Here is a 15240-nt window from a genome sequence, read left to right as displayed (position 1 = left end):
TTTATTTGGTTGGTTTTGTCAGAGGTCGAGACTGTCGCTTTGAGTTTGCCACATAAAACACTTTTTTATTTCAAATTTTGGCTTAGATTTTTTATTTGTAAATATTTGAAAATGATTTGCGGTAAACTATGGTCAACAATGCAACAGCAATTGGTAAGCAGCATTCATATATACATATTATATATATATTAATAATGTTAATCAAATTGTATACAAACAACAGCGACACTTTAGGGTTACCGTGATTGGAGCTGCCGGTGGCATTGGACAACCACTTTCGCTGCTGATGAAGAACAATAAATTGGTCACCGAATTGGTGCTGCACGATGTGGCAAATGTGGCTGGCGTCGCCGCCGATTTGTCGCACGTGGCCACAAAAGTTCATGTCAAATCCTACACGGGTGCATCCCAGATGAACGACGCCGTCAAGTGTGCCGATCTTGTGATTATCACCGCCGGCGTTGCCCGCAAACCGGGCATGACCCGTGAACAGCTGTTCGAGGTGAATGCGAACGTTGTGAGCGGTGCAATCAAAGCGATTGCTGAGCATGCATCGTATGCCTTGATTGCGATTGTCACCAATCCGGTGAATGCCATTGTCCCGATGGCCGCTGAATTTCTAAAGAAGGAGGATCTATTCGATCCGCGGCGGTTGTTTGGCGTCACTACACTTGACTTGGTGCGCGCCGAGACATTCCTTGGTGATTTCATGAACGTCGATCCGCGCAAAGTAAGTGTCCCGGTGATTGGCGGACATGCTGGCGACACCATTTTGCCCATCATATCGCAATGCAAGCCCAAATTTAATGACGACCAGGAGTGCCGGGAGGCGCTTGTTAAGCGCATACAAATGGGCGGCGATGAAGTGGTCCAGGCCAAGGAGGGCAAAGGCTCGGCGACCCTATCGATGGCATTTGCCAGCGCTCGCTTTGCCAACGCCCTGCTCCTCGGTCTCAAGGGCAGGAAGGCGCCCATCGAATGCGCCTACGTCTATTCGGATGTGACGGAGGTCAGCTATTTCGCCACCCCCTTGAGCTTCGGTCCGCGCGGCATCGAGAAGAATCACGGTTTGCCGCCGCTCGATGATTACGAGCAGGCTGGCCTTGAGAAGGCGTTGAAGGGCTTGCAGCAGTCGATCGAGAACGGCATTAACTTTGCCCAATGCCATTAATGCGATTTGCATAATAAATTTTCACTTTTACAATAGTTTTTAATAAAATGAATTACAAGCAGTTTAATTATTTTAATTTAAAAATAAAATATAATATTAAAAGAATAACAAGAAAGCTTTAGTCGAATCGACTGTGAGATAGCCGCTACCCATTTCGAATAAAAGTAAATTAGTGCCGCATTTTAAAAATACTAATATATAGTAATACTACTATTGATATATCAAAATATCATTGAAATATACCATAGAGCACGAAATATACCATATTGTTAGCCAACGGTACTAAGATCCGTTGTAAGTAACTTGTAACTTTGTTGCTTACAGGACATTCGTTCTTTTTGGTATGTCAATCGGTTTGTATTTAAAAGAGCTATCCTTCTGCCAAAGGACATCCCGATCGTCCTTCAAATAGCCGAGATATGGCGGATTTTCTGGTATTTTGCCAATTTTTCTACACCTACCCCTTGAAAAAATTGCAAGTGCATTTTTTGGTATTATCCTTAAAATCTTTGAATGCCAATCGATAGTCCTGTTTGTTGTGATTACAAAAATGTGCATCCTTGCTAGATCCTTAAGGCACTAAATTTTTAGTACATGTGATATATTGTCCAATCGTGCAATGAGTTGTTGGTATATTTTTAGGTCCCTGGTAACAAAAATGTATTTGTGTTTCTGTGGAGTGTAACTAGTGCGTCTAGGCCGGTCGAGGCAATATTAAATCTGAATGTTATTAACCATAATGTTAACAATCAAATAGTGGTTAACATTTTAGCCCGTTTTTGCCCGATTTACGGCAAAACTTAATGTTGCAGTTGTATTTACCTCTTGTTATTCAACGTTGCTTGATTTTTGGAGCAACAACAACCGCCAACAAACTGCTGTGAAGCAGTTTGTTTTGCAAAATATCGATGAAAATGAATTAAGTGATGTTCAGGAAATCTTAATAAAAGATAAGCTCATTCAGTTTTTCGGATTGAATAACTCTAATTTACGAAAATGCATCAGAAAAGCCTGCGCAATGGCTTGCATCCTCTTTCATAATTGAGTTTCTTAAGATGATGTTCCACGCGTAAAGTCTGGTCGTAAACGCTTTGCGTATACTGAGGCAGGACCAAGGTTAAAGTGAAAATTAGCATTTGAACTGGTCTATGAAACAGAAAATTCAATGCTATTGTTGCATGCCGTTTTGAAAAGTGTTTATATAATTTCAATTGCTGCATAATGTTTGAGGTATGCCCATCAAAACTTAGAGTAGGTACTTGATGTACTTATACGTTAATACTTATAAGTGGTGTCCAATGTCTCAAATTTTGCATAAAGTACTGGTACATTGGCACCAAATTATGGAAACCTCCGTACATCTTCTAGGGGCTCTCCGTGAAAATGCTTTACAAACTCGATATGTTTTCTTATGCAAGGAATACTATATCAGATGTGTTTAATAGAGCATTAGATTCCTCTGACCCACTGCTTTCAACTATAAATCTAAAGGAAGGTCAGAGATTAAACTATAAAAAAAGCCTACCAAGAGATGTTATAGCTCTTTTGGAATCTCCTGATATTGAGCCTCCAATAACATGGGCATGTGTAGACAATAATGATAATCAGGTACAAGAAGGCGGAGATAATGAACTCGAAATTTTCGGGCAAAGTTCCCCTGGAGTTCGAGGAAGAGCTTTGTGAAGAATAAATTATTAACTGGGCACCAAGGTATGGGGTCTAATTAATTTTTGATTTAATTTTGCATGGATCCAAATCAATCAAATGTTCAAATATACATGAACATATACTTACATATAAATACATACAAATGTATGTAGATATATACATATGTACGACTGAATGTAAATACATATGTATGTGCATATAAATGAATAAATGAATGAAAAAGAGTATTTACAAAAACAAATGCTCTGTTAGAAGAGCAAAAGGGGCACGAAAATAATCAAACATAGTATTAGGATATTTGTTTTGTGTTATCATTCTTTATTATCATAAATAGATTTAAATTAAATAAATGCAATACAATTAAGCACAATTTCATTGTACACGCTATGAAATTCTGTTCATTTTGCTCTTGTTTTAATTTCTGTATTTTTCTTGTTATTCGTTATTTATGTATTTGTATTTGTATTTGTATTTGCTTAAATTGCATCAGTTTGCTGGTTTCCATTGCGTTTTCTTTTAAATTAAATAATTGTGAGTATGTGCGTGTGCGCGTGTTTGTATGTGTGTGTAATGAGTGGAAAATTAGCTGGGCGTGTACGAGTAGACGTGCGTGATTGCACGTGTGTATGTGTGTGTGTGTGTTAGCGGCCGCAGTCTCTATACAAGTTACAAAAGAGAATGATCGGATTGAGCTTTAAGCTCGATTCTCAATCTATCTCTCTCTCTATCTGTCGCATATGTTTTGTTGCGGCTGTATTTGTTTTTGTGATTAACTCTCTCTTTCGTAACTTTATAGAAAGTACGTGCGCGCATTATGCGTTCTTCTTCTTCTTATTTTACGCATAAATATAAAAGTGCATTTGATTTTTGTTGTTGTTCTTTTTGTTGCTTTTCTACTAATTGTTAGAGAATATGTTTTTTTGTTTTTTTTTTTATATGTATGCATAAAAAATAGGCTTGGTCGATGATCTGGAAGTATCTCACGCTCTCTAATTCTAAATAAATATAAATAAATAAATTGTATATATAGTAAATTAATTAAAAAAAAAAAAAAAAATATACGCTTGTCAGCTAATTGCAGGCAGCTTGCGCTATGCGTCCGCTATCGCAATCGCATTCGCTATCGATATCGAAAGTGCGATCGATGTGCGATAATTGCTAAGTTACTGCGCTGCGCTGTGTGTGCTCTCATTGCTGGAACTCTCCTGCAAAAGAGAGCGCTGAGTGCCGACAACGATAGCGATGGCGACAACAATAGCAGCGTGCACAGTGCAGGCTTTAGGGCGAGAGAGATAGACATAGCGAATGAGTGTGTGAGATGCTGTCTGTGTGTGTGTGTATGTTTTTTGTGTAGGTGACAATTTTGTTGTGTATGATTTTTGTTTTCCTTTTTCTCCTCTGTGTGTGCATTTTATTTTGTTTCAGCTTATGCTTTTCGTTTGCTGTTTTTTTTGTTTACGCTTTCGCTGCGGTTGCTGTTGTTGTTGCTTGTAACACTGCGGCGCCTAAACTTATGCTACGATTTTGTGGGGCTGCATCCATTTCTTCATGTAGTAGCAGAACAATGTGGAAATGTAGAGCAGGATCATGAGCGCACAGGTCACGGCCAGCGCCAGCACGGACGTCTTTGTGGGACACGGCTCGATGATGGTCACAGTCTTGTCTGCAGTGTGCGAGATAGAGAGAGAGAGAGGCAGAGTTGAGTAAAGAGAGGTTTGATCAGGTTGTTATCGATTGCTTACCTTTGGAGAAGTCTGTGCTGGGATCCGCCTTGAAGAACTCACGTTTTTCATCTCCAAAGTCCAGCACCAGAATCTCCTGTGAAATGTTCATATGATCCTCGCTCTTAGTCTCATTGGCGGGACTAGATCGGAAAGAGACGGAAAGAGTTAGTATGACAAATTCATTCCATAACTGAAAGTAGAACTCACCTCTCAATGGAACGACGACGCCTTCTGCCCAGGGATTCAAAGGATTCCATGTTCCATTCACAGACAGCCGGCTCACAGGGACCCAGACAATACTTGACGTTGCACTGGAAGATGACGCCATAGCTTTCGGTGAAACGGAATGCCTCATAGGTCGATTGCAATGCATTGCCGTCGGCGGTGAATCCGGGGAAGATGGTGGGATCGGTAGGGCAGCCATCGTCGTCGATAATCTTGAAGCTGGTGCGTGCATCCTTGGCCATGGCCACACACGAGCGAGCAAAGATGCCATAAGGAGCTGGAAGGGAAAACCAAATTAATTGAGTTTCCAAGGGGGAGGGAAATTTGTGAAATACTCACTGTCTTCGGGGATCTCGATGCGGAAGTTGAGGCGATCGCCGATGCGCACAGTCTCCACTTCGCGCTGACGTGTATCCAGAATGCGAATCCTTGGTGGTGGCGCCTCGGGCGATGAATTGATGTGAATCATCTCAGGATCGCGGATGGGCATCATGCCGAATGTGATGTTCTTGGAGCTCATGTCATATGTGCACTTCACCTTATAGATCTTATCGGCCTTGGTCATCACCACGCTGTGATGCTGCAGCACAACTGTATTCGAGTACACACCGGTCTAATTGAGGCAGAAAATAAGTACAAAGATTAGCTAAAGTTCGGTATAATATTTACTAGTTGTCATACGTACCACGCTCTGGGTGTTGCAATCCTGGCCAGCCATGGTCAGATCTAGACGGAAGGCATCGGAGTTGATGACATCAATGTTGCAGGTTTCGGAGCGACCCAAGGCATAGATGCGGCCATTGAAGGGCTTGTTGGTGCGGACCTGGACAGCGATACGTGTGTCCTTGCAGTGTACCGAAACTTTGGGACATAAGAGTGGCGATTAGTATGCAACTGGGTTAAGGCAAAGAACTGGGAAAGTCAAGAAGTAAGCTAGATAAAGCGGACTAGATAAAATCAGACATTATGTGGTCAGGGGAAGATAATAAAGTACCCTTGGATAATAAAGAAATCAGAAACTATAATGGAATACTTGTGGAACTACAAATTTTGATAGCGGACTAATCAGGATCTTGGAAAGTCAGGTATTGTAATAAAATACCCTTCCTATATTAAGACTAGACAGCGGACAAGATAAAATCAGGAAGTTATGTGGTCAGGGGAATATAATAAAGTACCCTTGGGTAATAAAGAAATCAGAAACTATAATGGAATGCTTGTGGAACTACAAATTTCGATAGCGGACTAATTAGGATCTTGGAAAGTCACGAATTGTAATAAAATACCCTTCCTATATTAAGACTAGACAGCGGACTAGACAAAATCAGGATGTTATGTGGTCAGGGGAATATAATAAAGTACCCTTGGGTAATAAAGAAATCAGAAACTATAATGGAATACTTGTGGAACTACAAATTTCGATAGCGGACTAATCAGGATCTTGGAATGTCAGGAATTGTAATAAAATACCCTTCCTATATTAAGACTAGACAGCGGACTAGACAAAATCAGGATGTTATGTGGTCAGGGGAATATAATAAAGTACCCTTGGGTAATAAAGAAATCAGAAACTATAATGGAATACTTGTGGAACTACAAATTTCGATAGCGGACTAATCAGGATCTTGGAAAGTCAGGAATTGTAATAAAATACCCTTCCTATATTAAGAATAGACAGCGGACTAGACAAAATCAGGAAGTTGTGTGGTCAGGGGAACTACAAGTTCAGATAGCGGACTAATCAGGATCTTGGAAAGTCAAGAATTGTAATAAAATACCCTTCCTAGATTAAGATTAGGTAAAATCAGGAAGCATAGAAGTACTTACCGTCGTAGCAGGTGCCGGTCTTGTCGCAGTTCACATCGTTGCGCGTCATGTTGGTCAGATTGGGATCCTCGATGGTGTCCAGGCTAACGGGCAGCGTATCGATCTTATCCAGTGTGCCAGGTGGTGAGTTGCCAGCGTTGCTGCCCGAGTTCGATGCGGCGGACTTTTCACACTGATTCTCAAAGTACTGGCCAATGGGTTCGCCGTGATCGATGAGAGGACGCTCGTGGTTCAAATAGGTCGAGGGGCCATCGGGCAGTGTCTTGTGATCCAAATGATACAAGCGGCAGTTGTATTGAGCACCCTGAGGTTGTCCGAGGTAAAGGAACGAGCGGCAAAGGAATTCCGATTCGATTTCACAGGCCAGACGGCAAGCGGACTCCGAGGTCACCTGCAGTTCCTTGTCGGTGTAGTAATGGAGTCCCACATACTGAGCGACCTTCTCCTCGGAGACGCCCATGCGTGCGTTGGCAAAGGAGCGTGTGTTCTTGCAGGCCTGGGTGGGTTTCAGGCAGAGATTCTCAAAGTAATCGGTACCCTGGGCATCGACCAGCTGCACAAATTGTCCCGAGCTGCGACGATCCGAATCGCTGAGCACACACTTCATGTTATTGTAATCGTACTCCACCGAGCGACAAATGAAACGCTTCTCGTTCAAACAGGCCGACAGACAAGCCTCCTTGGTGCTGGTGTAGATCAGGGCATTGTCCAGACCGCGAATGATTTTGTTGGGCACCCGTTCGAATGACCAAGGACGATGGCAGACGTTCTCGCTGCGCAGCTGCAACTTCACCATGTAGTACATGTTGGCCGAACGCTGTGGCGCCGCCGATGGATTCGCTGCCGACGAATCGTTCTGCAGCTGACAGTGCGTCTCTTGCGACGGCGACAGCGGATTGACCACAAAACTGAAGGCGGCTGCCTGACAATCGGCCTCCTCGCGACACCAGCCCTGGCATTCGTAGAGCGATAGATTCTTCACGCTGTAGTAGGTGGTGCCGGCGAAATCGTAATCTGTCAGCTTCTCGAACGCCATGCGAGCAGCTGCCTCGCTGGGCAGCATCATCAGCATCATCGCCAGTCCAAGAGCCAGCACACTGAGAGTGCACATCCTCGTTCTGCTGCCTGTTGTTGTTGTTCTCCTCGCTGCCATTTGCATCTGCAAGTAGTCCATATAAAAAAAAAACAAGTGGAGATTGAGAACAAGTTCTGGAAGTCAGCTCAGTTCAGTTCAGTTAATGCTAAAGTTTGCCTTTTTATGACTGCATTTTACAATTTTACATTTCCTCACTTAAGCTGCTAGATTTATTGTTCAAGTCTCTCGGGCAAAAACTATTTGCGTTTTACGCAGATACGCAGATGTTTTTGATTACTTCAAGAGCTGTCAACTGCATCGGCTCAGATTAAACTCTAAACGTGTTCTGCCTTAGATGATCCTCAAGTTAAGCTAAAAGTTCTTGTTCCCTATTTTTATGTGTTTAGTTATTGAAGAGAATTTTCAATTCAATTCATATTCATCATATTAGCATTATAATTTCCTTTCATTAAATCGCATTTTTCCTATGCTATTTCTATTTCTAAAAAATCTTGGGGATTTGGGAAAAGATTTTCTATGCTTTCATTTCACCATTTTTAAGCCCTTAGAATTTATCTTATTCCCAAAGATTTCCAATGCTTTCATTTATCTATTTACATTCCTAAGTATTTCTTTATTTACACTTATTATTGTATTTAAATTGAATATATCTTTTGGGATTTGGAAAAAGGTTTTCCATGCTATTTTTAGTCCTTAGAATTTTATTAGAATCTTATTTCCAAAGATTTCTCACGCTTTTATATATATATTTCTATTCCTAAGAATATCATATAAAAATTATAATTTCTTTTATAAAAATCGCACTTTAAAACAGATTTAGTTTGGGATATTAGAAAAGATTTCCCATGCTTTGATTTTACTGTTTTTTGTCATTAGAATTTATCCTATTTCTAAAGATTTCCTATGCTTTGATTGAACTATTTTTAGTCATAAGAATTTATCTTATTCCCAAAGATTTCCCATGCTTTTACGAGTATATAACTTTTTCTATTCTTACTTAAATTGAATACTATCATACTTTTGAGATTTGGGAAAATATTTCCCATACATTGATTCAACTACTTTTAGTCCTTAGAATTTATCTTATTCTCATTTCAAACTTAAATTGAATATGTTTCTGTGTGGAAACGGGAAATAGAATATGCAAATTGAATTAGGTGAAATGTGCAAATCTATTTTTGCTGCTGCTGTTTGACGACTCGCTAATTGTGGGTGCCGACAGCCGACAGTCGACAGTCGAGAGGGGAAGGAGAAGGAGAAGGGAGCAAAGAGTGGGAAGAACCCTTTTGGTTGAGTGGGTTGTGCTGAGCTGTGGCTGAAAACATCCGCTGGTCTATTACACGCTTAACTGAGCTGGCCAGCAGCAAACCAGCGAACCAATAAGAAATGCCTCCCCCCTGCTCAGCACTTGCAACATCTTCCCCTCCTCCCATCATCTTGTGCTGCCCTTGGCCTCTTGGCTGGCTGGAAGTTCGTTGCCACAACGTTGCGAACAAGTCAAAGACTTTAATGAGCTGCCCAGGCGGAAATTACAATGGCCTCACTGCCACTTGCCACTTGCCACCGGGCAGATGCCACCAGCTACTCTAGTTGCCACTTCTCTCGCTCTCGCTCTTGCTCTTGATGTTCTGTTTTGTATTTCTGCGGTTGAAAATTCTAATGGCCTCGTTTCGAATTTCGAATTTCCAATTTCCAATTGCAATTGCAATTCTTGTGGCTTCCATTTCGGTGCTGCAAATTGCCTTTGGCTCTTGTTTTGCCAACTTGCAGCTGCCACAAACAGCCACACTTCTGTCTTGTTGCGGGGGCGCAACTCGCAACTCGCAATTCGCAACTCGCAACTGGCACTGACTCTTGTGCCTCGAGGTGCGAAAAGCGAAAGCACGTCTCTGCTGCAAAGTCTGGCAAGTCATTCGGTTTAACGAGTGCGATTGTGAATGAGTGTGAGTGCATTCACTGAGTGTACTTGAACATTATCGCTTATTCAATTGTCGATTCTTAGCTTGCAAATCCTCAAGTGCGTATCTTATTATTATTATCCGCAACCATTAAAGTCTCATTATACGCTCAAGCTCAAGGGTTAAGCTTTTGCCTACGCCGCAATGGGCAACATGGGTTAAGCCGTGGGTCAAGCTGTGGATTTATCATTTATTCACACTCGTTTTATTCAGTCACCCTTCAATGCTTCTGCCTTTTTTTTTGACACTCGACGTGTTCTCAAATTTATGCAGTTTATTCACTCGTGAGTTCATTCATTATTCATTTGCATTCGATTTTCAGATATTCGAGATGCGGAAGTCAGACACTACCAAAAGAAAAGAAGCTCCTTGAGTGGGAGTTGCTGAGCAAGCATGCAAATTGAGTTATCGATCACGATCGATTGTTGCACTGATCGATAATAGTGAAGATTGCATGAATGTTGTTTATTACGTGGTAACTAGAGAATGAAAGGTTGTTTTGTTGAAAATTACATCCTTCGATGATGTGATGTGATCGATATTGAATTAAAGAAGATGGGAACGCATTTTCGATAACTATTGATTAAAGTTGCAAGGTGTGATCGATAATTGTGAAGATCGATTTTGATTCAGCTACTTTAATTATAGTTAACTTTAATAAAATATGGCCAAATTAAGGGTTTATCGATAACGATAGGCTGTAAGGTGTCATCGATAATTGTAAGGATCGATCGATTGATATTGGAATCTAACTATTGAATGTTTGCATGTTTATTGCTGTTTGCTCAAGATGAATAGCTAAGCAACTAAAAAGGCGTTAATTATGGAATTATCGATAACGATAGCCTTTAATTATGGAATTATCGATAACGATAGGCTGTAACGTGTCTGTAATGTTATTATATCGATAACGATGCTGCTGTTTGCAATTGTGTTTACTCGCAAGCTGCAATTGATGTTCACTGCCACGCCTCCTTTCGCAGTCAGTCCCATTGAGGGAGTGAAGAAGAATCAGAGAAGCAGGAAAGGGAGAGGGGGAGGGGGGGGGGAGGGGCCACTTGGGCAACGCAGCTCTGCAATTATATTAACATATTGAATTCAATTTGTTTGCTAAATTGTCCCAGGCGAAGTGGTCAGCGATCGTTTGGCCAGCGAGCAGCGAGCAGCGAGCAGAACTAAGCAACAGCGGCATGCAACAATTATGAAGAGAGTGTCGAGCGAGGGAGGGTGGAGGTAGAATGTAGAAGGGGGATGGGGAAATGATTACAGCGCGCGGAACGTGGCTATTACAAACAACATTAAGTCAGAGCTGTGGCAAAGCGAATGCCGTGTCCAATTGCAAGAGGGAGAGCAAGAACTGGAGAAAGAGAAGGGTAGAGGGAGAGAGGGAGAGATGCGGAGGATACAACTAGAGAAGCAGCAAACATGAGCAACATTGACAACGACAACAGCAACAGCAACAACTGTTTTGCAGGAGGTGGCAATGCAATGCTGCCAGCTGCTAGCCAACAGCTACAACTTGCAACAAGCAGTGGCAACAACAACAACAACCACAACAACAAGCAGAAGCAGCAGCAGCATCGCAGGGGAGTCGCTTTCGAGTGTTGCCTTGTTGCTGCCTTTTTTTTCTTTTTGTGTTCTTGTTCTACAATTGCCAATCTGCATGAGACACACACACACACACACACAGAGAGCAGTTGCAGCTTGTTGCTGCTGCTGTGGCAGTTGCAGGCTGAGCATTTGGAGTCGCCAGCCGAGAGCCAATTACATGGCAAGCAATCGAGCGTAGCGAGCGATCGTCTGAGCGAGATAAATGCAATGCAATGCAACCAGAAAACAAAAAAACACTTGGATTGCATTCGATTCGTTTGCGAAATACGTTTGACGTCATTGCCACCGTTGTGTGTGTTGCACGTTGCACGTTGTGCTTTGTGCGTTGCACGCTGCACGATTCGCATTTTTATTTATAGCCCCTAAATGCGCACAACTCGCCCAAGTTTATTTTTGGGGCGTCCTTGGGGCACCATCCAACTCAAATCTTCACTTCTCGAGCACTTCTCTAATTTGCAGATGATGCGCAACCAGTTGCCAGTTGCCAGTTGCCTCTTGTCTGTTGCCTGTTGCCTGTTGCACGTTGCACTCACTTGTTGCTGTAATTGCGAATTGCAATCAGCTGCTAAATGCCACCGCTGGGCTAACAGGAAATGCCAGCTGAGTGCCCAAAAACAATTCACATGCATATGAATGGCGCTCAGTTTGGAATTGAAGAACAGCCACTTGCAACTTGCAACGTGCAACTTGCCACAGCAGCAGCAGGAGCAACATGTGTAAGCCATGTGGGCGTTAGCCACATTTACAGCGCACTCAATCAACGCTAACTCAACAGCAAGAGCAACAACAGCAGCAAAGGTTGAAGTGCCACAACTTGGGCGGCATTTGCAACACATGAACAACACATGCAGCAGCTTCGACCAACAATTTTTATGACTTTGTGTAGTTTCTAGTCTTTTTAAGTAACTATAATAAAATCAAATTTATTAAAGTACATTTTTCCTAAAAGCTTTAGTTTCAATTTAAACTAAGAATGTAAAAATCTTTGCGTAGTTTTCCAAGTAAATGAAAATAAAATGGGAAAAATGAATTTGATCTTCATTTAAAACTTCTACAATAACTTTATCTAGTTCCTTTTAGACTATAATAAAATCTATTTTATTAAAAAAAATTTTGCCTAAACTAAAAATGTACAAATCTTTGCGTAGTTTTCTAAAAAAAATTTAATAAAAAGGGGAAAAAATATATTTGTTCTTCTATCATAATTTCTATGATAACTTTATGTAGTTCTTTTTTTTTGTTTTGTTTATAAATTTTGTTTTATAGCTTAAGCTTCAATTTAAACAAAGAGTGTAAAAATCTTTGCGTAATATTTTTTGTAAATAACTATAACTTTTATAATATATTGTGTATATTTTCTTTTTCTAAATATATAGAGAATAAAGTTTTAAAAAATATATTTGTCTTTTCAATATAAAGTTTTTCTTAAAGTAAGCTGTTTAAGTAAATCTACCGCAATTTTGTTTGTTATATAAAATTTCTCTCTCTTTTCTCTCTCTCTCTCTTTTCTCTTTTTTTTTTTTTAAAGCTTTTCTTAAACCAAACTGTTTTAGTAAATCTACCTTTAAGTAAATCTTACCTCCACTGATTTATGGTTGTAATAAAATAAATTTAGCTTCCTTTTAAAATGTTATAATTATAAAAAAAAAGATATTTATCTTGCTAAGCCTTGTTTATTTGATTTCGTTGAAATTTCAACTAAATTGTGTATCTGTTAAATCTTATATACTCGACCGATCGCATTGATATCAAGCCATGTCGCAGCTATAGACGTAAGACAAGTTTGTGGCAAGTTTCAGCAAAAGTTCTCAGCTGCAAGCTGAGTTACAAGAGGCGAGCAGAAGAGTTGGGATGCCAACTTGAAGCAACTGCAGTTGCTTGGCTCACAAAAAAAAAAAATAAAGAAGAAAAGAAAAATGAGTGCAATATAGTGTTATGAGTGTGTGAGTGCTATGAGTGCTCTCGTGTGTGAGTGTGTGTGTTGTGAGTGTACTCATCACATTCCATTGGGGCAACGCTTTGGGTTGTGCGCTGTGGCAGCGACTGCGGCTGGTCAGTGGCGCGTACTTAGTTAGATGGATGATGCAGCGTTGAACTGCGGCATAACTAGCAATCATGAAAATTGTATGGCTATAGCTATAGCTATAGCTATAGCTCTAGCTCTAGCTCTAGCTATGGGATAGTTACATTGGCTCTGCTTTCGTTTCAGCGTTCGGCTTGTGGACGCCCTGTGGATGTGCATGGAGATGGCGATGGCGATGGCGATGGCGATGGAGTTGAAGTTGAGGTTGAGGAGTTGGCTGTGGCTGTGGCCACAAACTGGGAAACGAGCTAAAGGTTATCATTAGGCACGTTTACTTCCTCTTCGCGTATGGCCTCTAATTACGAGGCAAGCTGAGCAAGTGAATGCCATAAGCAGTCAGCAGAGTGAGCGAGACAGAGAGAGAGAGAGGGGGGAACGCGCATTAGAAGAAGACGTTGAAGAATTTTGGTGGAAGCAGCTGAAACGCTGAAAATGAAAACCTTCAAAGGTCACGCCGTTAGCGAGCGAAATAGCGAGCTCTATAGTACATCATTATTTGTGGCCGAAAAGAGATAGCATTCAAAGCTAACGGTCACAACAAACAACAAACAATAAAGAGAGGGGAAAATCAGAAGAAGACGAAAAAGATAAAGAAGAAACAGCGTCAAGCCGAGCAGTGAAAGTAATAATATGCAATTAACTCAATTAAAATGAAATGAATAAAGCGCGTGAATGAAATGAATACCCAAACGAAACGACTCTCCAAAACACAAAAACCAAACACACAAAAAATAAAACCGTCAAAAGAAAATAAACGAGAAGAAGCAGCAACAACAGAAGCTGAAGAAGAAAAAACAGTCATCAAGAGGCCAACGGCAAAGTCGTTTTTTCTTTTCTTTTGGTTTTATTTGTTTTGCTTCGTTTTTCTTTTTTTTTTTGTAGAAAGGCGAAAAGATCTGACACAAAAGCAGTTCCAGTTTTAATTAGTCCCAGTGACAGTTATTTCTTTCTTTCTTGCTTTTTTTCATTGTCGTAATTGTTGCAATTTTGTGAGGTTAGATTGAGGCACAGTTTTGCACTGTCCGTGTGTGTGTGTGTGTGTGTGTGTGTGTGTGCCGTGAAAAGTGTCTCAAGTGTCTCCAGCATTGTTTTCCCACTCAGAAAAAAAGAAACTGCATTCAATTTGCAGTTTGTGAGGTTAAGTCGAAGCATGTCAACTGTTGCTTGCATTTTTCTGCTAAATTAAGCATAAAACTGTTTTTATAAAAATTGTAGAGCATTACAAATTGCATTAACTTATCATTTAATGCGTGAAATTGACAAGTTTTGACATTTTTTGGGGTTTAATTGAGCTGCCGCTGTTGCTTTCTACAAATTGAGCTCTCTGAATATCTATTGTTTGCGGTATTATTGCCACTTTGTGAGGTTAAATTGAAGCTTAGTTTCTAATTTCTCTTTGTAGAATTGTTAAATGAAGGGCTTAAATGGTATTTAGATGTTTATTTCTTATACAAACTTAAAAGAGTTTAGCTAAATTTGAAATTTTTTTAAATTAAGCTCTAAACTCTCTAAATATCTATTGTTTGTCATTTAGTGAGGTTAAGTTGAAACTTAGTTTCGAATTTCTCTATGTAGAAGTGTTAAATTAAGGGCGTAAATAGCGTTTAGTCGCTTATATCTTATGCAAACTAAAAAGTGTTTGCTTAAATTTGCCATTTTACAAATTGTTGTCAATTTTGTGAGGTTAAGCTGAAGCTTAGTTTCTAATTTCCCTTTGTAGAACTGTTAAATGGAAAGTTTAAATAGCTATTATTTATTGTATCTATTATTTGTTATGCAAACTAATCAAAATTTGAATAAATCTGTCATTTGTGCAAATTGTTATCAATTTTTGAGGTTAAGTTGAAGATTGAAGATATTGCGTTATTATTTTGAAA

At 40.3% G+C, this 15240-nt stretch overlaps 2 protein-coding genes across 2 annotated transcripts in view; one reads left to right on the top strand and one right to left on the bottom strand.

The window, feature by feature from the left end:
- The first annotated feature begins 4 nt into the window (after positions 1–4).
- Positions 5–1237, top strand: LOC133849118 (uncharacterized). Its single transcript, XM_062285004.1, has 2 exons — positions 5–153; positions 224–1237. Exons 1-2 carry the CDS (start codon positions 112–114, stop codon positions 1169–1171), a joined length of 990 nt encoding a protein of 329 aa, XP_062140988.1. The 5' UTR covers positions 5–111; the 3' UTR covers positions 1172–1237.
- A 2420-nt stretch (positions 1238–3657) lies between these two features.
- Positions 3658–15240, bottom strand: part of LOC133848539 (uncharacterized) — a 51762-nt gene continuing 40179 nt past the window's right edge. The window contains exons 4-9 of the mRNA XM_062284155.1: positions 6616–7774; positions 5474–5649; positions 5128–5401; positions 4771–5065; positions 4582–4703; positions 3658–4502 (exon numbers count right to left, since the gene is read on the bottom strand). Coding sequence (XP_062140139.1) covers positions 4351–4502; positions 4582–4703; positions 4771–5065; positions 5128–5401; positions 5474–5649; positions 6616–7774 — 2178 coding nt within the window. The 3' untranslated portion in view covers positions 3658–4350. The remainder of the gene's footprint in view (positions 4503–4581; positions 4704–4770; positions 5066–5127; positions 5402–5473; positions 5650–6615; positions 7775–15240) is intronic.

The sequence above is a fragment of the Drosophila sulfurigaster genome, chromosome X (genome assembly GCF_023558435.1).
Source record: "Drosophila sulfurigaster albostrigata strain 15112-1811.04 chromosome X, ASM2355843v2, whole genome shotgun sequence".
Lineage (NCBI taxonomy): Eukaryota > Metazoa > Arthropoda > Insecta > Diptera > Drosophilidae > Drosophila > Drosophila sulfurigaster.
Note: the sequence above shows the minus strand (reverse complement) of the source record. Positions and strands in the feature narration are given on the sequence as shown.